The sequence below is a fragment of the Schistocerca nitens genome, chromosome 6 (assembly GCF_023898315.1).
Source record: "Schistocerca nitens isolate TAMUIC-IGC-003100 chromosome 6, iqSchNite1.1, whole genome shotgun sequence".
NCBI lineage: Eukaryota > Metazoa > Arthropoda > Insecta > Orthoptera > Acrididae > Schistocerca > Schistocerca nitens.
The window spans coordinates 198038236-198065561 of record NC_064619.1 but is presented as its reverse complement, the minus strand read 5'-3'; the positions used below and the strand labels follow the sequence as shown (position 1 = coordinate 198065561).

The 27326-nt window shown below is 40.3% G+C and overlaps 1 protein-coding gene across 1 annotated transcript in view; it reads right to left on the bottom strand.

Moving 5' to 3' along the window:
• Positions 1 to 27326, bottom strand: part of LOC126263192 (aromatic-L-amino-acid decarboxylase-like) — a 188437-nt gene that overhangs the window by 32191 nt on the left and 128920 nt on the right. Inside the window, exons 9-10 of the mRNA XM_049960253.1 lie at positions 22652 to 22769; positions 451 to 541 (exon numbers count right to left, since the gene is read on the bottom strand). Of these exons, the coding sequence (XP_049816210.1) occupies positions 451 to 541; positions 22652 to 22769 (209 nt within the window). The remainder of the gene's footprint in view (positions 1 to 450; positions 542 to 22651; positions 22770 to 27326) is intronic.

Genomic DNA, 27326 nt, shown 5'->3' with positions numbered 1-27326 from the left:
ACCCTCCCAGTTTTTATGATTCTACACTAATGTAATAATGACACAGGCATATCTGGTTATGTTGTGAGTGATTATATGCCAGAAAAAATTGAGGTAATGAGAAATAAGCTGTATCGGAAACCTAATCAACATTTCATAAATTTTGAGTACTTTTTGCAGACTAGTATCTGTTTTTTTGATGATAATTGGTGTTTTCTCAACTGTGTAAATAAAAAGAGCATTTTATGCAAGAAGTATTTACCTGAACATATATAGCTGAATGTCTGATCAAATTCCCTGTTGGTACACTTCTAACATAGGAACTGCGACTTCATTGTTAAACCATATATGCAATATCACCATTAAAAAGTATCTAGGGATAATTAAGCTGCTGCTATGAATATTATTAAGTTTACATAATAATTAATATTCAGAAAGTTTTCATTGCTAATCATACAGTGTGATACTTACTCTATAATCAGGTTTTTTCCCCTGCATCTTGTGTTCAAGGTAAATGCGCTCTACACAGAAACTCTTGCTAAGTTCTGTTGCATCCTTCAACCTTGAAATAACAAAGGAAAAAAAGTTAGATGCTAGGAAGTCAAGGCAACACTGAAATGTGACTGCCATGTTCTCATGTAGATAAAAGCCAAATTTTCTATGACATACTCAACTCTGATAGACTTAATAACAACAATTTACTTGCACACTGTCTCATACGATTTGTGAATGAAGGATAAATTTTTTATACAGCATGAATTATCAATTCATACAGACACATCACCTGCAGAAAGTATGGATAATATACATACAAAAATTCCTCTTCCATTTTATCAGTTGACCAATGTTTTCATCAACAATTAACATCAAATCAACAATTAACACCACCCTTGAATAACCAGCCACTTGTGGCTGTCAGAAGAAGTATCTGAGCTGGTGATTTCCTGCCCCATGCTGACAGTATGCAATAAATATGTACAAGGAAAAGGACAGCACAATTGCTTAAAGACACTCTCCTTGTGGCATTAGCACCTAAAGTTTCTTTTTCTTGGGTCACTCCTGAAGCTTATCCCGTACTTTGAAACCAACATGCATGAAAGGTAGATGCAATAATATATTTTTCTTTGGAGTTCTGTGGATCTCATTTGAAAAAATTATGTATTGTTATCATGTCATGATCGTTAAGGATCCTTTGGAATGGAATTAGTAATACAGCACACCTTCTTTTTAATATATTGGTCTGTATAAAACTATAGCACTAAATTTTACTTAAAATTTGTTTTATTGTTATTCTTGAAGTGAACCCTCCATTATAATGCTTCTTTACAGCTACAACCAACTACTCTTTTCTTTTTTTTACCATGTAATCAGACAGTTTTTTTCTATTTTTTCTTAGTTTACCTTGTATTCTTTTTTCATGCAAGGCTGTATGGTACAGTTCCTATTTCCGACTACATTTTTCGTATCCTAATTTCACCAAACTATTTCTGTAGATTTTCATATATTTCTCATCCACACACTTTACTTGCTGAACCTATCAATACCACTTTCAGTGTGTTCCATTCTTCATCAGCTGATTTCAGCTATTTTCTTAGCAACATGCTGCAATCCTCTTCCCTGAATTTTCCCCGCATTCTTGATTCAGTCAGTAACCATGCCTTTATTTTAAGAATTACTTTGCTACATGCTATGGAAGTCTTGTTTTCAACAAATTCAAGAACTAGCAGTTTATGCCTCTGTCTATATTTGAGTTTTCCATGTCTTACAATCCATCTTATAATCTCCCCCATAAACCAAGGACCTTGCTATGGTGGGATGACTTGCATGCATAAAAATTACAGATAGCTGTACCATAGGTGCCATCACAATGGAGGGGTATTTTTTGAGAGTCCAGTCAAAATTGTGATCCCTAAAAAGGAGCAGCAGCCTTTTCAGTAGTTGCAGGGGCAACAGTCTCGATAGTTGACTGATCTGGCCTTGTAACATCTGCCAACATGAACTTGCTGGGCTGTTGCCTTCCATGGCTGAAATCAAGGTGAAACTAGAGCCATTATTTTTCCTGAGGCCATGCAGCTCTACTGTATGGTAAATGATGATGGCATCCTCTTGGGTAAAATATTCTGAAGGTAAAACTTTCTCCCATTAGGATCTCTAAGTGAGGACCATTCATGAGGATGTCATCACCAGGAAAAACAATACTGGCATTCTAACAGGTGGAGCATGGAGTGTTAGATTTCTTAACTAGGTTAGGTAGGTTAGAAACTTTAAAAAGGGATACGGATGGGTTGAAGTTAAATATAGCAGGAATTAGTGAAGTTTGTTGACAGGAAGAACAGGACTTCTGATCAGGCAAATACAGGGTTATAAATACAAGATCAAATGGGGTAATACAGGAGTAGTTCTGATAAACAGGAAAACAGGAATGTGGGTAAGCTAGTGTGAACAGCATAGTGAATGCATTATCATAGCCAAGATAAACATGAAACCAGCACCCACTACAGAAGCACAAGTTTATATACCAACTAGCTCCAAAGATGAAGAGATTGAAAGAATGTGTGATGGGATACAAGAAATTATTCAGATAGTTAAGAGAGAGGAAAATTTAGTTGTGATGGGGACTGGAATTCAATAACAGGAAAAGGAAGAGAAGGATAAATAATCACAGGATATGGACTGGGGGAAAGGAATGAAAGAGGGAGCTGCCTGATAGAATTTCACACAGAGCATAATTTAATCATTGCTTACACTTGGTTGAAGAATTATGAAAGTAGGTTACATAAATGGAGGAGACCTGGAGACACTGGAAGGTTTCAGATTGATGATATGATGGTAAGACAGAGCTTTTGAAACCAGCTTTGAAACTTTAAGACATTTCTATGGGCAGATGTAGGCTCCAACCACAATTTATTGATTACAAACTGTAGATTAAAACAGAAGAAACTGCAGTAAAGGTAGGAAATCAAGGAGAAGGAAATTGGATAAGTTGAAACAACCAGAGGTTTTTTAAGGTTTCAGAGGGACCATTAGCAAATGATTAACCGAAACAAGGAAAAGGAATATAGAAGAAGATGAATGGATAGCTCTGAGAGATAAAATAGCGAAGGCAGCAGAGGATCAAGTAGGGAAAAAAAGGTAGACATTTTAGATCCCATGTTTACTGGACATATTTCTTCTAATTTTTGTTCATACTCCTTCCTCCCAAAATTTGGAACGCAAAGAGATGGTAGCAGAAGAGAATTAATTCACAGTGTTGAGGATGAAGTGTTCATAGCTCTTAAGGTACATGTTTTAGATCCTATGTTTACTGGAATTTTCTTGTTTCTAGTATCATGTATTTTCAACTATATGCATTTACACCAGTGATTATAATACACTCTGTATAACAAGGGGAAAAGTTTTTTTTAGGAATAAAGGAGATGACTCACCGAAAGGTAGAAGTGCTGTGTCATCGACAGGTACACAAACCAAAGGTACCAAGCTTTGTTAAATTTCAGAATAAAATTCCTTTCTCAAGCTATAGGACACACACAACACACACACACACACACACACACACACACACACACACACTAATGGGGGGTGGTTACGGGAGTGAACGATATGCTGTAAGGACAGCTCCCATCTGTGCAGCTCAGAAAAGCTGGTAGTGGTGGGTAAGATCCAGAGGGCATGGGTTGTGAAGCAGCCATTGAAATCTCACATGTTATGCTCTGCTGCTTGTTGTTGCACTGAGTGGTCCACCTTGTTTGGTGGTGGACATTCATTCTGGTCAACAGCTGGTTGGTTGTCATACCAATGTAAAATGCTGTGCAGTGGTTGCAACAGAGCTGGTGTATAACATGACTGCTTTCACAGGTGACCCAGCATCTGATGGGGTAGCATAAGCCTGTGATGGGACTGGCGTAGGAGATGTTAGGTGGATGGATAGGAGAAGTCTCACATCTGGGTCTTCCACAAGGGTATGATTCCTGTGGCAGGGGACTGGAGGTGGGAATGGCATAGGGATGGGCTAGGATGTTGTGGAGGTAGAGTGGGTGGCAGAACACCACTTTGGGAGGGGATGGAAGAATCTTTGGTGGGATGTCCCTCATTTCAGGGCACGATGATGGATACTCAAGTCCCTGATGAAGGACATGATTCAGTTGTTCCAGTCACGGGTGGTATTGGGTGACAAGGGGGGGGGGGGGGGGGTGCACTTCTTTGTGATTGGTTCTTGGGATTAATGTGAGGATCAGGTGCGTGTGGAGATATGACATGGAGGATCTGTTTGTGCATTCGGTCTGGGGGTAATTGCCCGTCAGCAAAGGCCTATGTGAGACCTTCAGCTTGCCGGTCGAGAGGATCCTCATCACTGCAGATGTGTCTGCCATGGGTGACCACGCTGTGTTGGAGGTGCAGGTACAGTTGGCGATTGGTGGGTTTGATTTGGACTGAGATGTGGACAGAGCCATCAAAGAGGAAGGATCAATGCCTAGGAAAATGGCACAATGAGTGGAGGAGGACCAGGTGAAGTGGATGAGAGAGAAGGTGTTGAGATTCTGGAAGAAAGAGGATAAGGTGTCCTGGCCTTGGGTTCATATTATAAAGATGTCATCAATAAACCTGCACCACAACAGGGATTTGGGGTTTTGGGAAGCTAGGAATGTTTCTTCTAGCTGGCCCATGAAGACATTGGCATTGGAGGGTACCATCCATGTGGGAGGCTAGGTTTTGAACAACTGGCTGCAGATGTAGGTTAACAAGAGCTGAGATTCTTTCAGTGGGGACGCTGTAACCATCCACAACGGGGCACCTGGTATTGTTAGGTTTGTGGATTTTTGGGGAGCATGCAGAAGGTGGGTGTGCAGGCTGTTGGTGTGAGCAGGGAAATGGATTCAGGGGAGAGGTTCTGGGAAGAGACTGGAGGTTACGTTGGACTTCTGGGATGGGGTCACCGTGGCAGGACTTGTCGGTGGAGGTGCAGGACAACTGTCAGAGGCCCTCTGCCAGACAGTCACGCCGGCCGAAGTGGCCGTGCGGTTAAAGGCGCTGCAGTCTGGAACCGCAAGACCGCTACGGTCGCAGGTTCGAATCCTGCCTCGGGCATGGATGTTTGTGATGTCCTTAGGTTAGTTAGGTTTAACTAGTTCTAAGTTCTAGGGGACTAATGACCTCAGCAGTTGAGTCCCATAGTGCTCAGAGCCATTTGAACCAGACAGTCACTCCAGTTCATCACAACAGTGGTGGAACCTTTGTCTGCTGGGAGGATGATCAGGTCAGACTCCATTTTAGGGTTGTGTAGGGCAGTCCTTTCTTCTGCTGAAAGGTTGTTGTTCTTAGGGAGGGACCTGGGGAAGGATGGTGAGGCCAGGCTGGAAGTTAGGAATTCCTGGAAGGTGACCAGGGGAAAGACAGATACTGTGTATAGGAAAATTAAAGAGGCCTTTGGAGAAAAGAAAAACAACTTTATGAATGTCAAGCATTCAGATGGCAGACTGGTACTAAACAAAGGAGCAAAAGTTCAAAGGTGGCAGAAGTATATATTGAGGGGCTGTATACGGGAAAGAGAAAGATTTTGACAATGTCATCTGGAATACACTCTTTGAAATTCTTGAGGTAGCAGGACTAAAATACAGAGAGGAAAAGGTTATTTACAACATATGCAACCAGTTGTCAATTATAAGAGTGGAGGAGCATGAAAGAGAAGCAGCAGTTGAGAAGGGAGTGAGACAGGGTTGTAGCCTATCACCAATGTTATTCAATCTGTACACTGATTAAGCAGTGAAGGAAATCAAAGAAAAATTTAGAGAAGGAATTAAAGGTCAAAGAGAAGAAATAAAAACGTTGAGGTTTGACGATGACACTGTAATACTTTCAAAGATGGCAAAGGACAAGGAAGAGCAGCTGAACAGAATAAACAGTATCTTGAAAAGAGGATTAACATGACCATCAACAAAAGCAAAATAAGAGTAATGGGATGTGGTCAAATTAAACAATGTGATGCTGAGGGAATTATATTAGGAAATGACACTCAAAGTAGCTGATGAGTATTGCTATTTGGGTAGTAAAATAACTGGTGAAAGCTAAAGTGAAAAGGATATAAAACATAGACTGGCAACAGCAAGAGAAGTGTTTGTGATGAAGAGAAATTTGTTCGTAAAGAATAAAGATTGTGTGCTAGGAAGTCTTTTTCTCAAGACAAAAGTCTGGAGTGTAGTCTTGTAAGGAAGAGAATCATAGACAAGAAGAGAATAGATGCTTTTGAAATTTGATACTACATAAGACTGCTGCGTGAAGAGTTTGACAGAGCACTGAAAGACCAAAGTCGAAACAAGGCCCCGGGAGTAACAACATTCCATTGGAACTACTGATGGCCTTGGGAGAGCCAGTCCTGACAAAGCTCTACCATCTGGTGATCAAGATGTTTGAGATCGGTGAAATACCCTCAGACTTCAAGAAGAATATAATAATTTCAATCACAAAGAAAGCAGGCATTGACAGATGTGAAAATTACCAAACTATCAGTTTAATAAGTCACAGCTGCAAAATACTAACGCGAATTCTTTACAGATGAATGGAAAAACTGGTAGAAGCTGACCTCGCGGAAGATCAGTTTGGATTCCGTAGAAATGTTGGAACATGTGAGGCAATACTGACCCTACGACTTATCTTAGAAAATAGATTAAGGAAAGGCAAACCTACATTTCTAGCATTTGTAGACTTAGAGAAAGCTTTTGACAATGTTGACTGGAATACTCTCTTTCAAATTCTAAAGGTGGCAGGGGTAAAATACAGGGAGAGAAAGGCTATTCATAATTTGTACAGAAACCAGATGGCAGTTATAAGAGTCAAGGGGCATGAAAGGGAAGCAGCGGTTGGGAAGGGAGTGAGACAGGGTTGTAGCCTCTCCCCAATGTTATTCAATCTGTATATTGAGCAAGCAGTAAAGGAAAGAAAAGAAAAATTCGGAGTAGGTATTAAAATCCATGGAGAAGAAATAAAAACTTTGAGGTTTGCTGATGACATTGTAATTCTGTCAGAGACAGCAAAGGACTTCGAAGAGCAGTTGAATGGAATGCAAAGTGTCTTGAAAGGAGGATATAAGATGAACATCAACAAAAGCAAAACAAGGATAATGGAATGTAGTCGAATTAAGTCAGGTGAAGCTGAGGGAATTAGATTAGGAAATGAGACACTTAAAGTACTAAAAGGAGTTTTGCTATTTGGGGAGCAAAATAACAGATGATGGTCGAAGTAGAGAGGATATAAAATGTAGACTGGCAATGGCAAGGAAAGTGTTTCTGAAGGGGAGAAATTTGTTAACATCGAGTATAGATTTAAGTGTCAGGAAGTCGTTTCTGAAGGTATTTGTATGGAGTGTAGCCATGTATGGAAGTGAAACATGAATGATAAATAGTTTGGACAAGAAGAGAATACAAGCTTTTGAAATGTGGTGCTACAGAAGAATGCTGAAGATTAGTTGGGTAGATCACATAACTAATGAGGAGGTACTGAATAGAATTGGGGAGAAGAGGAGTTTGGGGCACAACTTGACAAGAAGAAGGGATCGGTTGGTTGGACATGTTCTGGGGCATCAAGGGATCACAAATTTAGCATTGGAGGGCAGCGTGGAGCGTAAAAATCGTAGAGGGAGACCAAGAGATGAATACACTAAGCAGATTCAGAAGGACGTTGGTTGCAGTAAGTACTGGGAGATGAAGAGGCTTCCACAGGATAGAGTTGCATGGAGAGCTGCATCAAACCAGTCTCAGGACAGAAGACCACAATAACAACAACAGTACAAGAACAGTTTTACTATTGTTTCATTTTTTCGACATCTGTGAAGATGGCTGTTTGTGATTGGAAACATGGAACACAATATGTGAATTAATGTACCAACTAAATGATTTGTAATTCTCTAAATTTTTATTTAGTTAAGTTTCATTCAACTCTTTGAATCTATTTCATGTCCAGACAAATATAGTCTGTAGTCTAATCAGAGATGCATATTCCTAGTTTTTGTTTCATTCAGCTCATACATCAGAAGCTGCCTTCATTCCATGAAGTCAACCACCTCTTCCACTTTGTTTGTTGCTTTCAGTGTATTTAATAATAGCAGATGGGAGATGGGATCTGGATAAACTGAAAGAACCAGAGGTTGTACAGTGTTTCAGGGAGAGCATAAGGGAACAATTGACAGGACTGGGGGAAAGAAGTACAGTAGAAGAAGAATGGGTAGCTCTGAGGGATGAAATAGTGAAGGCAGCAGAGGATCAAGTAGGTAAAAAGACGAGGGCTAGTAGAATTCCTTGGGTAACAGAAGAAACATTGAACTTAATTGATGAAAGGAGAAAATATAAAAATGCAGTAAATGAAGCAGGCAAAAAGGAATACAGGCGTCTCAAAAATGAGATCGACAGGAAGTGCAAAATGGCTAAGCAGGGATGGCTAGAGAACAAATGTAAGGCTGTAGAGGCTTATCTCACTAGGGGTAAGATAGATATTGCCTACAGGAAAATTAAAGAGACCTTTGGAGAAAAGAGAACCACTTGTATGAATATCAAGAGGTCAGATGGAAACCCAGTTCTAAGCAAAGAAGGGAAAGCAGAAAGGTGGAAGGAGTATATAGAGGGTCTATACAAGGGCGATGTACTTGAGGACAATATTATGGAAATGGAAGAGGATGTAGATGAAGATGAAATGGGAGATACGATACTGCGTGAAGAGTTTGACAGAGCACTGAAAGACCTGAGTCGAAACAAGGCCCCGGGAGTAGACAACATTCCATTAGAACTACTGATGGCCTTGGGCGAGCCAGTCCTGACAAAACTCTGCCATCTGGTGAGCAAGATGTATGAGACAGGCGAAATACCCTCAGACTTCAAGAAGAATATAATAATTCCAATCCCAAAAAAAGCAGGTGTTGACAGATGTGAAAATTACCGAACTATCAGTTTAATAAGTCACAGCTGCAAAACACTAACGCGAATTCCTTACAGACGAATGGAAGAACTAGTAGAAACTGACCTTGGGGAAGATCAGTTTAGATTCTGTAGAAATATTGGAACACATGAGGCAATACTAACCTTACGACTTATCTTAGAAGAAAGATTAAGGAAAAGCAAACCTACATTTCTAGCATTTGTAGACTTAGAGAAAGCTTTTGACAATGTTGACTGGAATACTCTCTTTCAAATTCTGAAGGTGGCAGGGGTAAAATACAGGGAGCGAAAGGCTATTTACAATTTGTACAGAAACCAGATGGCAGTAATAAGAGTCGAGGGGCATGAAAGTGAAGCAGTGGTTGGGAAGGGAGTGAGACAGGGTTGTAGCCTCTCCCCAATGTTATTCAATCTGTATATTGAGCAAGCAGTAAAGGAAAAAAAAGAAAAATTCGGAGTAGGTATTAAAATCCATGGAGAAGAAATAAAAACTTTGAGGTTCGCTGATGACATTGTAATTCTGTCAGAGACAGCAAAGGATTTGGAAGAGCAGTTGAACAGAATGGACAGTGTCTTGAAAGGAGGATATAAGATGAACATCAACAAAAGCAAAATGAGGATAATGGAATGTAGTCGAATTAAGTTGGGTGATGCTGAGGGACTTAGATTAGGAAATGAGGCACTTTAAATAGTAAAGGAGTTTTGCTATTTGGGGAGCAAAATAACTGATGATGGTCGAAGTAGAGAATATATAAAATGTAGACTGGCAATGGCAAGGAAAGCATTTCTGAAGAAGAGAAATTTGTTAACATCGAGTATAGATTTAAGTGTTAGGAAGTTGTTTCTGAAAGTATTTGTATGGAGTGTAGCCATGTATGGAAGTGAAACATGAATGATAAATAGTTTGGACAAGAAGAAAATAGAAGCTTTTGAAATGTGGTGCTACAGAAAAATGCTGAAGATTAGATGGGTAGATCACATAACTAATGATGAAGTATTGAATAGAATTGGGGAGAAGAGGAGTATGTGGCACAACTTGACAAAAAGAAGGGACCTGTTAGTAGGACATGTTCTGGGGCATCAAGTGATCACAAATTTAGCATTGGAGGGCAGCGTGGAGGGTAAAAATCGTAGAGGGAGACCAAGAGATGAATACACTAAGCAGATTCAGAAGGATGTGGGTTGCAGTAAGTACTGGGAGATGAAGAAGCTCGCACAGGATAGGGTAGCTTGGAGAGCTGCATCAAACCAGTCTCAGGACTGAAGACCACAACAACAACAACAACAACAACAATAATAGCAGTCTGATTTTGGATTTGCTGAATGTTATAACATTAGGCTGTAAGCTGTCATTCATGTTAAGCTATTGACTCGGTTTTGACTGATCAATTTTCTGTCTTTAGCTCTTTTTCTTAAACTGGAAAGAATATTTGTATTCATCACTAGCCAGTTGTCTCACATCTTTTGTCAGACTTCTAAGAGCCATCACTTTTCAGATTGTGGGAATGAGAAACTGACCAATGAAGGGCACTGTTTATTCATTGCAAACATAGTGGATTTTGGAATAGGACTTTCCTTCTTTGCTGATGTGGAACTGTTTATTTTGACTGTGATTGAGAAAAATAAATGTTTTGAAATATATGTGTGTTTCATGTTTGGCCTACATAATTTGTGACTCCAAAACCAAGCATGGTTTAAGTCAAAATTATAATTTTCACATTACATTTGTTGAACATGGAAGGCACAAACAGCTTCTTATAAACAATTTGTGATGCAATCTGGTAGGTGCAACAAGAGATTGAAGCTTCAGAACATTTGACACTGAGGGATGACAGCGAGATGGACACAACGAGATCACAACCTGCAGCAATTGCAGTTGTGCCATGAGTGCATACCTGAACTGAATCTACAATTGCGAGTACCACTGTTCACACCCACATGACCGGACATATGGTTTGTGGTCTTGTAGAACATTTTCACACAACAATGTATCACAGAAGATTATGAACAATTTATTCTCGCAATTAGTAATTTGAACCAGAGAGTGATGATGGCTAAGCAGGGATGGCTAGAGAACAAATATAAGGATGTAGAAGCATATATCACTAGGGGTGGGATAGACACTGCCTAAAGGAAAATTAAAGAGAACCACCTGTATGAATAACAGGAGCTCAGATGGAAAACCAGTCCTTAGCAAAGAAGGTAAAGTAGAAAGGTGGAAGGAGTATTTACAGGGTCAATGTAATTGAGGGCAATATTATGGAAATGGAAGAGGGCATAGATGAAGATGAAATGGGAGATATGATACTGTATGAAGAATATGACAGAGCACTGAAAGATCTAAGTCGAAACAAGGCCCCAGGAGTAGACAATATTCCATTAGAACTACTCATAGGCTTGGGAAAGGCAGCCATGACAAAATTCTTCTATCTGATGAGGAAGATGTATGAGACAGGCAAAATACCATTGGACTTCAAGAAGAATATAACAACTACAATCCAGAAAAAGCAGGTGTTGACAGGTGTGAAAATTATCTAACTATCTGTTTAATAAGTCACGGTTGCAAAATACTAACATGAACTCTTTACAGATGAATGGAAAAACTGGTAGAAGCTGACCCTGGGGAAGATCAGTTTGGATTCCATAGAAATGATGGAATATGTGAGGCAATACTGACCCTACAACTTATCCTAGAAGATAGGTTAAGAAAAGGCAAACCTATGCTTGTAGCATTTGTAGACTTAGAGAAAGCTTTTGACTGTGTTGTCTGGAATACTTTCTTTGAAATTCTGAAGGTAGCAGGGGAAAAATACAAGGAGTGAAAGAAACCAGATGGCAGTTATAAGAATCGAGGGGTATGATAGGGAAGCTATGTGTGTGCTGAGCAAACAGTAGAGGAAACAAAAGAAAAATTTGGAGTAGGAATTAAAATCCATGGAGAAGAAATAAAAACTCTGAGGTTTGCCAATGACATTGTAATTCTGTCAGAGACAGCAAAGGACCTAGAAATGCAGCTGAATGGAATGGACAGTGTCTTGAAAGGAAACCATAAGATGAACATCAACAAATGCAAAACAAGAGCAATGAAATGTAGTTGAATTAAATCAGGGGATACTAAGGAAATTAGATTATGAAACAAGACACTTAAAGTACTGTTAGTAGATGAGTTTTGCTATTTGGGGTGCAAAACAACTTATGATGGTTGGAGTAGAGAGGATACAAAATGTAGACTGGCAATGGCAAGAAAAGTGTTTCTGAAGAAGAGAAATTTGTTAAGATTGAGTATAGATTTAAGTATCTGTATGGAGTGTAGCCATGTATGGAAGTGAAACATGGAGAATAAATAGTTTAGATAAGAAGAGAATAGAAGCTTTTGCAGTGTGGTGCCACAGAAGAATGTTGAATATTAGATGGGTAGATCATGTAACTAATGAGGAGGTACTGAATAGAATTGGGGAGAAGAGAAATTTATGGGACAACTTAACTAACAGAAGTGATCAATTGGTAGGACACATTCTGAGGCATCAAGGAATCACTAATTTAGTATTGGAGGAAAGTGTGGAGGGTAAAAATCATAGAAGGAGACCAAGAGATGAATACACTAAGGGGATTCAAAAGATGTAGGTTGCAGTAGTTATTTAGAGATGAAGAGGCTTGCATAGGATAGAGTAGCATGGAGAGCTGCATCAAAACAGTCTCTGGACTGAAGACTACAATTAAAAAAATGAGGGACAACTGTCGGATCAGTTACTGCAAGTAGCTGACAGAGCACGTGCCACAATGGAGTTGACTACTGTGGCATCCGTTGCAGTGACAACTACAAGCGTGATAACGGAAGGTGACAAACATGCACTGGAGTTCCTGGAGGATCCAATGCCAAATTGTGCTGCCACGTATTATCAACAGTCACTGAACACTGCTGATGAACTCTGAGAGATATAGACCATGGCTGGAAAGATTGCCATGCAATTATGGGACTTTGATAAGAGGATGTGGTTGTGGCACACATCCAATGTACAGCCACACCAGTCAAGATCTAGCTAGTACCAATAACTTCTGCTGTTTCCACAGACAGTTTGGCCCCTGAGCTATGAAGTGCACAACACTGTGTAGGTGCCCAAATGACAAGGGCAGTCCAAATTAGACATCACACATTGCAGCACTCACAAATGGAGCCACTGACATAATAAGAGTCATATCACAGCTGCGTGCAGATGGACACAAGGTGAAGGTAAGGCCTATGGTGGCATGCTTACTGCTATTCCAACAAGTCGCAGCATTATGTTGGCTGCATGTCATCAACAAGATTTCAAGCTTAGGGTTTTTAGGCTGAGATTTCAACTCAGAGGTCAGCACCCTTTTCGTCATGGGTACAGTTAAGATGATGATGCATGAGCCCTTACAGTTGCTAGCTGTGAACAACTCTAGCATCAGCATGTACAGGTGCAAAGAGCCGATGGTAGAAATTGGTTTTTCTATTCAATATTTGGAGTTTCATGGTGGGAGACATTATGCAACTGGTATTAGGTGCTGATTTCCTATCACACTTTGTACTGACAGTAGAATTCACAATTACATGCATTATAAGCAGAACACAAAGTGAGAGACTATAGGGAATTCAGGGAGCTTTTATGTGGAAAACTTAATAAGGGTAATCAATAATGTGAGTAAACAGTCCAAGCCGTAAGGGTCGGTGCAGCCAAGCAGCGTTAAGCACAATACCATGGGTTGTATACACATTATTCCAGATCCACCAGTTTCATCATGTGTCCATGGAATAGACTACGATTTTATTTGAAGGGACTCTCCGTGCTTATGTTATACAAAGGTCAGGCAGTCCATGGGCATCCTGATTACATCTGATGTGCAAAAATTATGGCACACAGCACACCTGCCCTGATTACCATAGACTGAACACATGAACAGTCCCAGATAAGTACACAATACCTAATATCCAAGAATTTACCTATGCTCTGTCCACCTCCTTAATTGAGTGATCAGTGAGCCTGACAGCCATTCACCAGAGCTGAGTTCGATTACTGATCAGGTGGAGATTTTCTCCACCTGAGGACTGGACGTTGTGTTGTCCTCATCATTGTTTCTTCATCAACATGCAAGTCACCCAATATGGCATCAACTGAAAAGACTTGCAACTTGGTGGCCAAACTTCCCCAGGTGAGGACCCCTGGTCATCAATGCCATACAATTGTTTCATTTCACCTATGCTATGGTGGGCACTGAAGTTTTCTGTGTTAGATTATTAAAAAGCTTACAACTAGATCCCAGTGGCATGTACTGACATGGCAAAGAGAGCAATGATCACACCTTTCAGCCTGTTTGAATGTTTGCTCCATATTCAGGAAGACCTTTGGGGTTTGATGAAGACTGTTTAAAAGCATTAATCCTCAATGATCCATGTCTTTGTACTCAAGAACAGGCAGATGTGTTGAACTGTGATCTGTGACCATGCAACATTTTCATGCAATGGGGAAGGTTCAAAAATTGGGTGTATGCATTCCACATGCACTAAGCCAAAATCACAAAAATCAGCAGGTAGCCATATGTGCATCTCTGCTTGCTCTTCATCAATTGGCTCTTGAGCAACACTGACCATTCCTTTCTTGTATCATTAATGATGATGAGAAATGGCGTCTTTATGCTAACATAAGGAAATTAAAGGAATGGTTGGTCCCAAATGAAGCAGCAACACTCTGTACAAAGATCTGCATGCACCCATAAAAGATAATGTCATGCATCTGGTGGAGCTGCAACAGTGTGGTGCACTATGAATTGTTTCCCCAAGGTGTAACCACCACTGTTCACATTTATTTGACAACAACTGAGACATCTTACTGGTCCACTCCAAGAACAAGAATCAGGAAGACTGCATGAAGTCATGCCACTCCAAAATAATGCCTGCTAGACTGACAGAAAAAACTATAAAGGAGTTGGGCTGGGACGCCATTCTGTAGCCACCTTGTTCACCTTAGATTTTCACCTTTTTTGGTCTCTATCAAACAGCCTTCAAGGAACTTCCTTTCTGGTTGACAAGGCACTCCAAACATGTCTTGATTAGTTCTTGGCCTCAAAATCACATGATTACTTCAGCCGTGGAATAGAAAAGTTACCCCAGTATTGGAAGACTGTTGTAGATAGTGAAGGAAAATATGTTATTGATGAATCAGGATGTACACCCTGGGACAACTGGGAAATCCAGGAAAAAACCAGGAACTTTTCCTTCTGGGAGAAAACAGGGAAAAATGCAGGAATTTTTTAGAATTTCAGGAATTTTTCATTGTTTTAATTTTCAGTTAAATTTTTGTAATTTTGACTGGTAAGAACTGCTACTCTGACAAAGAATTTCACTGTATCCTGCCACTGCAGAACAATACTGTGTGTCAAAGCCTTTATGACAAAGACTATGCAATTCTTCATAACAACAAACTGCTTCTGATGAGTGTGACGTCACAACTGTTCACATTAGGTTCATTTGAACAGTTGCCAGTGGGTTCATGCACATATGCAGTTGAGTTGTGTATGAGCAGTACCTTCTCCCACTTCTACCTACTTGGAGTGTGGCTGTTAACTGTATCAGCAGTAGCAACAAGCAGCCAGATCTTACCCGGAAAATTTTTTCTGGTGCACCCAAGCTGTCAGATTCACAAATGTGCAGAGCAGTCTGAATTGTTGTGTGGGGAGGGGGAGTAGTTTACATGTGACCAGTTTTTACGTTTAGTGATTTTGCTGTTTCCTCTCCGTTTACAGCTCTCACACCAAATTAAAACAAAGTAGAATTCTGTGGCTGGGAGCTATCAACTGAATTAAAAATAAAATCAAATGAATTAAAATACAGAAGGCTAAAATATGTTATTAGTTTCAGTTTTATGACACTTCTGGCAGTCAAGCATTAATTGCCTTGCAGAACAACAAAGTTATTTTTGTCAATTTACTAAAGAAATTTGCCTTTTATTAATCTTTTCCACAGAGACAGTTAATGAATTTCAAATGCACATTTTCATCATTCAGCATGTATGGCATTATGCCATAATAAAGAACCAAACCTGAGATATTACAGAATTGGTACTCCAAGAAAATTTGCACCCCAAAAACCACACTATAAAGCTTAATATCAGGTTGGGTCCTACAGCTCTCTGAATCTGGACACACAAATGTGCACTTTAAAATGAATTATGTGTTTTAGTATGATTTACGAAATTCCTATGTTCTCAGAGTACCATCTGATGTCCTGTTTCATTTATGATGTAATGTAAGATTTCTTAATGCTATGAAAGATCTCTTAATACTATATACGTATGAAAATGCAGGCTTCCTATGTCATCGTAGTTGCACACATGCAGTAACACCTTTTTTCTGGTGCTCTCTGGCAATTGCTGAAATGAATTCTAACAGGTCACGGGAAAGTATTTCAAATTGCAATTTGAAAAGTGTTACTGTCAAAGAAAATTTCATTTTACGCGAGATGAGCTATGCATGGCTTCCAAAAGTGCATCACAATCTTTATTTCAATGCTTCAGGAACTAACATGCTTTGTTTGATGGAACTCGAATATATACTTTCGTGATACAAAAATATGGAGTGTACATGTTGCTGCACATAAAATCTTTCCATTTTTTTTTTTTGGGGGGAGGGTGGGGGGGGGAGGGGGTGGTGTTCATCTTCTAAAGTGCCTGGGAGTTCTACACTGGTGTACAAAACCTGGGAAATCTGGGAAAAATCTGTTTTTTTTTTTTTTTTTCGTTGCTCGTGTATACTCCCTGTGAATAAATTCTCTGTTACGTGTATTTGTTGTGTTTATTAAACTTATGGAGAAGCACTACGAACACATTCACCAACCCATTACAGCCATTGAAGCCAATAGTGATGAATTTTTTGTTCGAGGCAACCAAGTTTAAGCAATGTGTGGAAGAAGTGTCTCACATAAATGAGGATTACACCATGGTCATGGGATTAGACTATCTGCATCAACATCATGCCATGATTGACCTTAGATTATGTATAGTGGAACTTAATGGGAAGACATTCTGGATTCTGTTTGAGGGAAACTGTTGTAAATGTTTACCTGCCATGAGGAATGTGTACTATACAAAACAATGGATAATCCAGGCAGGAATATCAACAACATAGGAATTATTAGATTGCTGCTTACCATAAAGACAACACATCAAGTTGCAGATAGGCATGATTAAAAAGACACTCACATACAGCTTTCAGCCACAGACATCACCAGAAAAAAGATACACAAACATAACATTCACACACACACACACACACACACACACACACACACACTCACTCACACAAACACTAACAAGCACACCTCACACACACATGGTCACCAGCTCCAGGATCTCGGGCCAGAATGCAACACCATGTGGGAGGATGTAAGTAGCAATGTAGAGGAGGTGAGGAAGAGAAGGGGATAATAGTGTACAGGTGGGGAGAGAGGCAAACACTGTCTGGTGGAGTGTGCAAGTACTAGAATGCCAACAGGCACTGCACCAAAGGAGCAGTGGAATTTGCCTGGGACAAATGTATAGTTAAAGCAGTAGATGCAGGACGTGATCAGAGTTGTTCTGCACAAATCCAGGACAGTGAAAAGGGGATGGATAGATGCTTCAGGTAGTATATTAAAGGCCATCTTCGGGACAGCAGACAAAGGTGATGCAAGCAAGTTGAACAAAATGGCAGAGGTCACGAAGGGGTTGGTGGAGGCAAATAAAGTAGCTCTGGGGTGACATTCCATGCAGATTGCGAACTTGGAAAGTGGCATGTTAAACAATACATGCAGGCTCCAGCAACTGACTATGGAGTCTGTGGATTATGCCAGATAGTGCTCTGAACCAAGATTTGGAAGCAATAAAAGCTCAAATGCAAGTACTAGATGCAAAAGTAATGGAGATGAGGCTATTGCAGTCACTGGGGGATAGTACCTGGGACGCAAGAGTGGAGTTAATGAGTTTGCAGGAAGCTATCCATCAAGTACTACATGGACAGTTAAGCCCCGTTTTGCTTTCATATGAACAGTATTTGACAGGGTTTAGGAAGATGCAATCGGAATTGCCACCAGAATCACAGCTAGTGATGGAAATGAGCAGCTAAAACTTGTCTTTCTACTACATGGCGCTACAGTGAATGTAGCAATAGAGAGCATGTGATTATGTATCAGTGAAGGTACTGATAGTAGGAAAGCATGTAGTTTTCAGATGTTACACAGAGCACACTTAACCAGTGAAGTTAGCAGAAGTTGGGAATTTTGTGCAAGTAGGAGAGGAATGGGTGCTACCATAGGAGAAGATGGTGAGCAATATGTGGTGGTGACTGAGGATGAGCTCCAGCAATGCCAGAGTGGGGTGGTTACCATATGGAGTCACCAAATTCTTGACTCATGACAATGTGATGAGCAGGAGTACATGCACCATGCAGCTCTGCATGAGTAAATGAGAGGACATTCTTGACAAAATGATGTGCTCAGACTGGAACCATATTTTCAGAAGGCAGGTTTACATTAGATATACTCACTGTACAATGATGTAGTGGTGGTTGCTAGTTTGTATGAGCAAAGGAAACTCATGGGGGCATGACATTTTGAATTATGAGGTGGCGGACTGTTGATCAATGAGACTATGCATAATATTACGGCATCCATGTTTCGTTTACTAGCTACTATGACAAGAGTGAGTTTACTAAATGTGACAGCCACAGCTGTATTGGTCAGACAAACCTTTAGATATGTTGTCCAACCAAAAACCTTACTTTTCTTAATGACATCTGGGGACCTAGCATGTACCATTTATTAAGCTGGATGACATAGCCTGTGAGGGGACGATAACTGCACAGCAATTATTGCACCAGTTGGAACAGTATTGGAATGGTAGATGGTAGGTGTGCATGACCTTAAGTGTTGCAATTCCTAGTGCTATGGTGGGCCTGATTTTGCTCTGCCTAGCTCTTATGTATATGAAATGGAAAGCCTTGTGGAGGCCCCATCCAGGGGTGCCATAGACTTGATACCTCAAGGGAGAGATGAGCAATAAATGCACAGAGCCAGGGATTAATACAGTAATTTGTGTAGTAATTAAGAGTAGCCCATTTAGTTTTATGGATTAAGAGTAGAAGTAATCACTATAGAGAACTGCGCTGGGGTAAGACCCAAGGGAGTGGCTGTCCTCTGTGAAGGGGTGCAGTGTAGGCCTGCTGCGCAGTCTTTAGACAAAAAATTACCAAGCCTTCAGCAGAAGTAAGAAGAAGCACAGTGGAAGCTGCCATTAACAGTTGTGGGTTGGCAGCTGCCAGTGTGGGGGCATGTGGGTCACAGTAACAGACATGCAAAGCAAAGACAGCTGAGCTCAGTGGTAAATGGTGTTGCAAGCAGGTTAGTGTCACCACGCCAGGGCAAGTCTCTTAATTATGGCAACATGACTAGACACAAGGTTTTAGCAAAACAAATGGGTACTGGAGGCATATAAGCACGTCTGGACTTTGAGGCAGGAATCATTGGTTGTCACCCGAAGCCAGCAGTAAAGCCACAATATCAGAGCTGCACTGGGCACCGAGATGACTGGGCACTGTCAGTTGCAACCATGGGTTCAAGAGTGTGCTGCAAGTGACACCAGCACTAACTCATTCATGTGACTTCCACCACCCTGCCAATCTGCTGCCAGTACTGCCACCATGCTGAGCTCCTAGTGGGACTTGAAGCCACAGTGCCAGCTGCTGTCTGGTTCCTGTCTGAGGGCAGCTGGTTGAGTCCTGCACACAGCAGGCCCCACACACCACCACTATGGCTACATGCAAAGCCGAGGGGCTGTTCTCCAAGGGGCACACCATCACTAATGTCAACATCTGTGGTCTCCAAAGGCAATGCAGGATGCCAGCTCAGCAGCTACAGGCGGAAGAAGCCACTGCCCGTTCAACAGCACTAGCCAGGGGCCATGGGGAGAGACATGCTCGCCACACTACATCACATACTGACATCAATAAAAGCTTTTTGTAACTGTTAACAGTGTTCGCCCTGGGCCCCATGACCTGTCACCACCACCCACTAATCACCCATATACCCAGCTTGCTACAAGTGGTATTAAAAGAAGATAAGTGCATCATGCATTAAAGCAAGATAACTTTCCTAGGCCATAAAGTCTCCTCTGTTGGTGGGATCTGACCTTTGCCTGAAAAGATAGCCACATTTTGTAATCTGCCAAAGCCAATGGACTGTAACTACTTAGACGATAAACTGTTACCACCGTTATTTTCTGGTAACAGCTGCCACTCACACACTATTAATGGCCATGCTTGCTGGTAAGAATACCAAGAGCATAGTTATTAGAATAGATGCCAGAAATGAGCAACAATTTCATCCAATTATAAGCCAGCCTCAAAGAGGCAATGTTTCGTGCCTACGCTGTCCTGTCTGCACCAGTTAATACTGGTGCAGATTGTGGCTGGAGCAGTACTACACTAAGACTTCACTTAAAACTTCCGGGCTGATACGCCATGTTCAATGCACAAAACTTTCCCCCAGTGTTTCATCTCTGACTGCGAAAGACATCTTCAGAGGTGAAGCAGTGAACAGCAACTAGAACTCGAGGAAATGCCGAATATGTAGACAGTGTAGAGGGCACCACAGTCCATCACATGATGACAGCTATGAGATTATCTCTGATAATGCTAACATTCTCAACAGAAAATAGTCTATTGTCATTTTTATGATGCAATATTGACATCCAAATTCTATCTAATTCAACATTCTCTTTTCTATTAAATTTCCTCTGGTGTTTATGAATCTCAGTCTCCTCTCTACACACGTGTGCATGATAATGCAATGTTTGATATGACACTCATCTTATTGAATTTTATTTCATGATCACACTCTTGGTAAACAAATTCTGCTATGGCCAATTTATCCATATGTCCCATGTGGCAATTCCTCCTGTGTTAAACCAGATAGGTGTTAAGACCTTTTCATGGTACAAATATAAACCAGTCCACAACTACAAGGAATTTTATATACACCCAGTGTAGTCAAAGGATGTCATATATCTGATCTTAAACATTCTTTTATCTTCCTGATGGGTCTGAAGATGGCTTCCATACCATAATTGCTCAACATTTTACCATGATTGCAATGAATGACACTGTATTATGCAAACTGGATATTTTTCCAGCAGATATAGTGGAGTTATTCAGACACTGCCTCACCACAAGCTGTTTTCAATACAATAATGATTTTTATGAACAGACTGACAGGATGGTTAAGGGCAGTTCTCTTAGTCTGGCTGTGACCAGTTTGTTTATGGAGACTTTTGAACAAAGCCATCACAGACTGCCAGTAAAATACTACTACTATGTAAAATGCTTCTATTATGTAAAATACTACTACTATGTTGATTATACTTTCATGGTATGACACACAAGTGCAGAAGAGTTGAATGTCTGCCTGATACATATTAACACTATTAATTCAAAAATCCAATTTACTATGTAGATGGAGAATAATGACAAACTGAATTTTCTTGGTCATGTCTGTTATCAATCGAGGGGACTGGCTGTTGAACCATAGGAAAGCCACACATACTGACCATTACCTTCCTAAAGATTCTAACCACAACACCAGACAAAAAAGAGGTGTGATTAAGACCTTGGTAAACAGGGCATACAAAATTTGTGAACCAGCTTATTTAAAAAATGAGGCTGAATATGTATGGGATCAGCTTGGATATCAGCTCCATCCCAGTGTCAGTATCCAGTATATCCATGAGTAGTTACAAAAGCTATAGGCCAGTTTGCCTTAGAAAAGAATACAATGGCTTTATGACTTCATTTTGGAACAAATCAGTAAGTATGTATTCAGACAAGAGCGAGTGCAACGTCATACTGATGCTTGGGCCCATACTGCTAAGTTCTTTGTAAATTTGACATGATTGTGTAATCACTGAAATAACATCACATATCCTCTCAACCTGTGAATTTTCATTTTGTTTGCTCCTCCCCTTCCAAGCGGTGGCCCACTTTTTTGTCAGACAGTGTAGTTCTCAAATCAGCAAAACCAATACATTAGGTTCTTTGCTAAACAGAAATTTTCCAACTGACCATTTAATATCCAAAAATGATGTGACCCCCATCTACAGTTTACTTTGATCAAAAAGTTTATGGAAACAGCTATAATGGAAGATCTTCAGAAGACAGGGAGAAGTAGATCTTCAGTTACTTCAAAAATAGAAATGCAACTAGCATAAAATATTCACACACACACACACACACACACACACAAATGCAACTCACATATTTGGTGTGAGTTGTGTTTGTTATGCCTATCTGTCACTCAGCATCTCTGCTATATGGTGAGTGGCAACTTTCCTTTTCAAATATTGTTACATTTCATCCTGTATTTTCCATTGTTTTCCATTGTTTGATAGCATATAATATTGGATGGGAACTGTGGCTGGACAAAGTATTGTGAAGGATGCACATACAGGAGGTGAGGAAAGGTGGTGGTGATGATGATGGTGAAAATGAGCATAGCTGTGCACTTAGACTATCAGAAACAAGCAAGAATCCAACATAAAATCTAAAATCTTTTCAATAGACTTACACCTGAGAACATTTAGTTTGGTGAAAAATTTACATGAGACTGAAAAGATAAACTCAAAATAATTTTGTTTCAGTGCTCAGCTTTCACTACACAAATTACTGTTTCTACTTTGTGATTTTCTTTTTCATATATTAGTACATACCACATAGCAGAACAGTCAAAGTTAGTAAGCATCCATTTATGTGGGTTGAAGTTGAAAGAATCAGCATAGTGAATTCCTGACATTAAATGCCTGAACTCAGGACAAACTAGGGCAGCACCTGTAAAGAACAAAAACAGAAATGGTTATGGAAAGGAAGTTCTGGAACAATTTGAATACTTTAGGAGTGGAAGCATTGAGTCATGGATAGGAATGCACACAAAACGACAGAAAATCTGCTAGCCTTTGGAGTAAATACTTTCTCAAGCTAAAGTACAAATACACACACAAAACAAACAATAACACACATGCACACACCTGCCTATGCCCTTACATAATGCCAACTGGATGCACAGTGCCAGGAGTGAAGGATTGAATGGGGATTGTATTGGGTGGGGTGGATAGAGGGAGAGAGTGACAGGGGAGGGGGGTAGGTACTGACATTGGGGTGGGTAGCTAGTGGCTTGGAGGCAGGAACCTGGTTTGATGGCTATGGATGTGAGAGAGAGGAGTTGTGGGTGCCTGGGCTAAGCATGTGATGTATGGGAGTCTGTGAGGAGTAGCATATGTTGAAGGTGATATGGAGAGGTGAAATGATAGGACAGAGGGAGGGGTAGCTGTTGGGTGGAGGGCTTGAGGAGAGTCAACGGAGATTGAGGCCAGGGTGGTTCCAGGAATGAAGGATGTGTTGCTAGGATAACTCTCTGATGCATAAATCAGAAAAGCTGTTGGTGGAGGGAAGGATCCAAATGGCCCAGGTCATGAAGCAGCCGCTGAAATAAAATATGTTGGGCTCAGGTGCACATTATATTACCGGGTGGTCTATTTCATTCTTGGCCACAGTTTGGCAGTGGCCATTCAATCTAGTGGACAGTTGGTTGGTTGTCATACTGACATAAAAAGCTGTGCAGTGACTGAAGAAACAATGGTATGTGATGTGACATGGCTGCTTTCACAGGTGGCCCCACCTCTGATAAGGTGGGCTAAGCCTGTGACAGGACTGGAGTATTAGGTGCTGGGTGGGTCGACTGGACAGGTCTTGCATCCAGGTCTTCCTCAGGGATATGATCCCTGTGATGAGGAGTTTGGAGTGGGAGTAATGTAGGCAAGGACTAGGATGTTGTGTAGGTTGCGTAGGTGATGGAAGGGGTGGGATGACTATTGGGTAGGACAGCATAAGATGTTTCCCTCTGTACAAACTATAAGATTTTCTTCCCATTCCCTTCACTTATTGGAGTGTGGGAAGAATGACTGTTGAAATGCCCCTGTGGGAACTGTGGGCTAATTAGTCTAATTTTGTCTTTGCAGTCACTATGAGAGTAATATGTGTGGGGTCGAAGCATATGCCTAAAGCCTGCACTTAATAATGATCCTTGAACCACTGTAAGTAGGCTTTTGTAGGATAGTTGCCAGCTATTTTCAGGAGTCTGTCAATTCAGATTTTTCAGCATCTCTATAATGCATTCCCATGAGCCAAGCAAACATGTGACCCTTCAAGCTGTCTTTCTTTGTATAAGTTCAACATCTTCTGTTAGACCAATCTGGTAAAGGTCGCACAAATTTGAGCAGAGTTCTACTGAAAGAACGTTTTAGGTTCCCTTCTATGCTTCTAAGGGTATACATGCCTATAATCATGCACAAATTAAAATAAGATAACAGTAAATAATGAGGTGTGCTGGAGAGCCATGCAAGCTCGTTTGGAGATATTATTGCTAAGAGCTAACAACTACAGTAAAATTTAACGAGTTACTACCTCTTAATCAAGGAGGGCCTTCACTCATGATGGAGCCTCTGGACAGGCCAGACTATGAATGGCTTATAGCCTTTGAACAGCATCATCTGGTGGTATGGGAAAACCCACTGCAGTAAATTGGTGGCAAAATGGATGGGGATGGAATGGTAATAACCCCCCCCCCCCCTTGGTACTCTTGGTGCACACTGCACTTCACTGCATTATTTATACCACTTTGTACAACCACAGTCAATGGAAGCATCTCAAGGGAATGTGACTTGGGAAAGTGGCATGGAAAATGCAGTAGCACATCTCTTGTTAAACGAACCACGACAAAACACTGACACTGCACATGGGATAAGAATCCTTTTGACTGTGCATACTCAGGTGAAGTGTGGCACATGATGATATGAGCCATGTGATGTTGCATGGTATGAGCCGCCGAGAGCATGGCCGGGAGATGTTGCCTCATCGAAACAGAAGAAGAGACTGCTCAAGTGATGATTTGAGCTGCATGGGGTCGAGAATGCATGAACATCTAGCTCTACATCTGGTGGAAGTAATCAGGAAGGGTGTTCGGAGGATGTGTGGTGCCTTGGCTGGCAGGCACTTTGCTGATTGTTGGTTTTTGGTCTGCAAAGCCTGTCATCTACTGCTACAGGTGGAGGCAATGGAAGGAGTTGTCACACCACGATTAGACACATGAGTGTTTCATAAGCAGTCTCTTTTGCTGACCAGTTGCATTTTAACTGTATTAACCAATGAAATGAAATCTGTCACCTGCTTTACCTACTGTTCAGCCCATATGAACATTCCATTTCATATCCTACCAAGATGTTACACTCAGGAGTCTGTCTGAATCACCTATTTCAAATTGCTACCCACTGCTTTTATGTGCAAATAGGTGTACAGTTTTGTATTTATGAACATTTAAAGCAAGTTGCCAATTTTTGTACCACTTTGAAATCTTATCAAATATGACTGGACATTTATGTAGCTTTGTTCGGGTAATATTTTTCTGTAGATGAGAGTATCATCTGCTAAAATTATAATAATACTATTTATGTACAAAATGTACAGAAAGGGAACCAAAACAGTTCACTAGGTAATCCCTGAAGTTATATCTAAATCTATTGATGGCTCTCCATCTGAGATAACATGCTGTATCATACTTGGAAACACTTTCAATCCTGTCACAAATTTTGTTTGATATGATCTTACTTATGTTATAACCATTGTGGTTGTACAGAATTAAATGCTTTTTGATAGTCAAGAAATACTTTAACCACCTGACTGATGCTTCAGAAGTCCATGCTGGTTGACATGGAGGAGGTCATTCTTTTCATGATATCTCAATATGTTTGAGTTCAGAAAATGTTCTCGGATTCTATAACAAATGGATGTCAATGAAATTGGATGATGTTTATGTGGAACACTTCTTCTACCCTTCTTGTAAATGGGTGTGACCTGTGCTCTCAGTATCTTCTCTGAGGGATCTTCAGTATATCATGATTAAAAGTGGTGCTAACTCTGTTGCAAATTATGCATACAATATGACAGAGATTCCACCTGGTCTTTGATACTTCTTTAACTGTAACAGTTTCAGCTGCTTCTCAATATCACTGGAAATAATATCTCTATCACTAATGTTTGTAGTAGTGTGAGAATCAAACTAGGGTCATAGTCATGAAACAGCGATCAGCATTTCTGCTTTGCATCACTGCTCTGAATTTTGGTTCCTGTGTTATCCTTGAGTATCTGGACTACCTTTGTTGTTACTTGTAGTCTTGCCAACAAGTGAAATGTGTCACACTGGCTGTGTTTAGTTTCAGTGGTAGACAGTACTTTGAACTTGTTGGTAAGGGATGTGGACGTAATACCCTGCACCCTCTCAGGTCCCTACCTCACCTGTGTCAGACCCTCCAACCTGCCACTGACTCACCATTCAAAATAGTAATAGTTCATGTATTTCATGAAGAGGATAGTACTTTGGGTACCTTTAATATATCTGGTACTGTCTTTTAGTAGTTCACCCAAAACAACCATTCACAGTGGCTTCCAACTGCTTGACAGCAGTCAGGGAAATTTACGATTACTTAGAAAAAGCAGCTTATTCAACCAATGCCTGAGAACAAATTCACAGTGTGGATGCATCTTCATGGAGAAAAGTTATTCTAAACAGTAAAAATAAGTAAATTCATCTTGCTGATCCTCTTTTGTTTCACGATCTGTTACACTACAAGAATTGTAAGTTCCCTTTAAGCACTGAAGCTACAATGCCTAAAAAACTATATTCTGGTCATTTACCCATAGATAACTGATATAATGCTGAATGACATTGTGCTTTACCTCTCTGACTTTATTGATACAGCAGAGATCAATAGAGTTGAAGAAGTATAATGATCCAAGGTGAATATAATCAGTTAAATTATACACACTTTTCATGCATATTTCATAACTGATATTTCTGGACCAATTAAAAATAGGTAGGAAAATTCTTAATAGCATCAAAAACTCTGAAATATGAGCTTCTAATTTTTTATTTTTAATTAACATTCTTCAAATGAACAGTGACTGTATACCAAACCAAACAAATCCAAATTCTCATATGGATTACAAGACTAAATAAGTTTGGGAAGATCATGGTAGAAATGAAATTATATGGTAGAACAGCCCCAAAGGCCAATTTCACAAAGGAGGAGGCAACAGTGATGAATTTTTGATTGAGTAACAGACAGACATACTTTTCATTTTTGTAACAATTATATCATGCCAGCTGATTTTGGAACATCTGTCTTATACTGTAACATAGCACCATGTCCACAGTGATTTTTTTTGTGTGCCTATCAGTTTCTGTCTGTACTAAAATATCACTATATTTTAATGGTCTTCATTTCTCATTTCCCTGCCACCCTCTGGAAAAAGATTACTTCATGAAGCCTATGT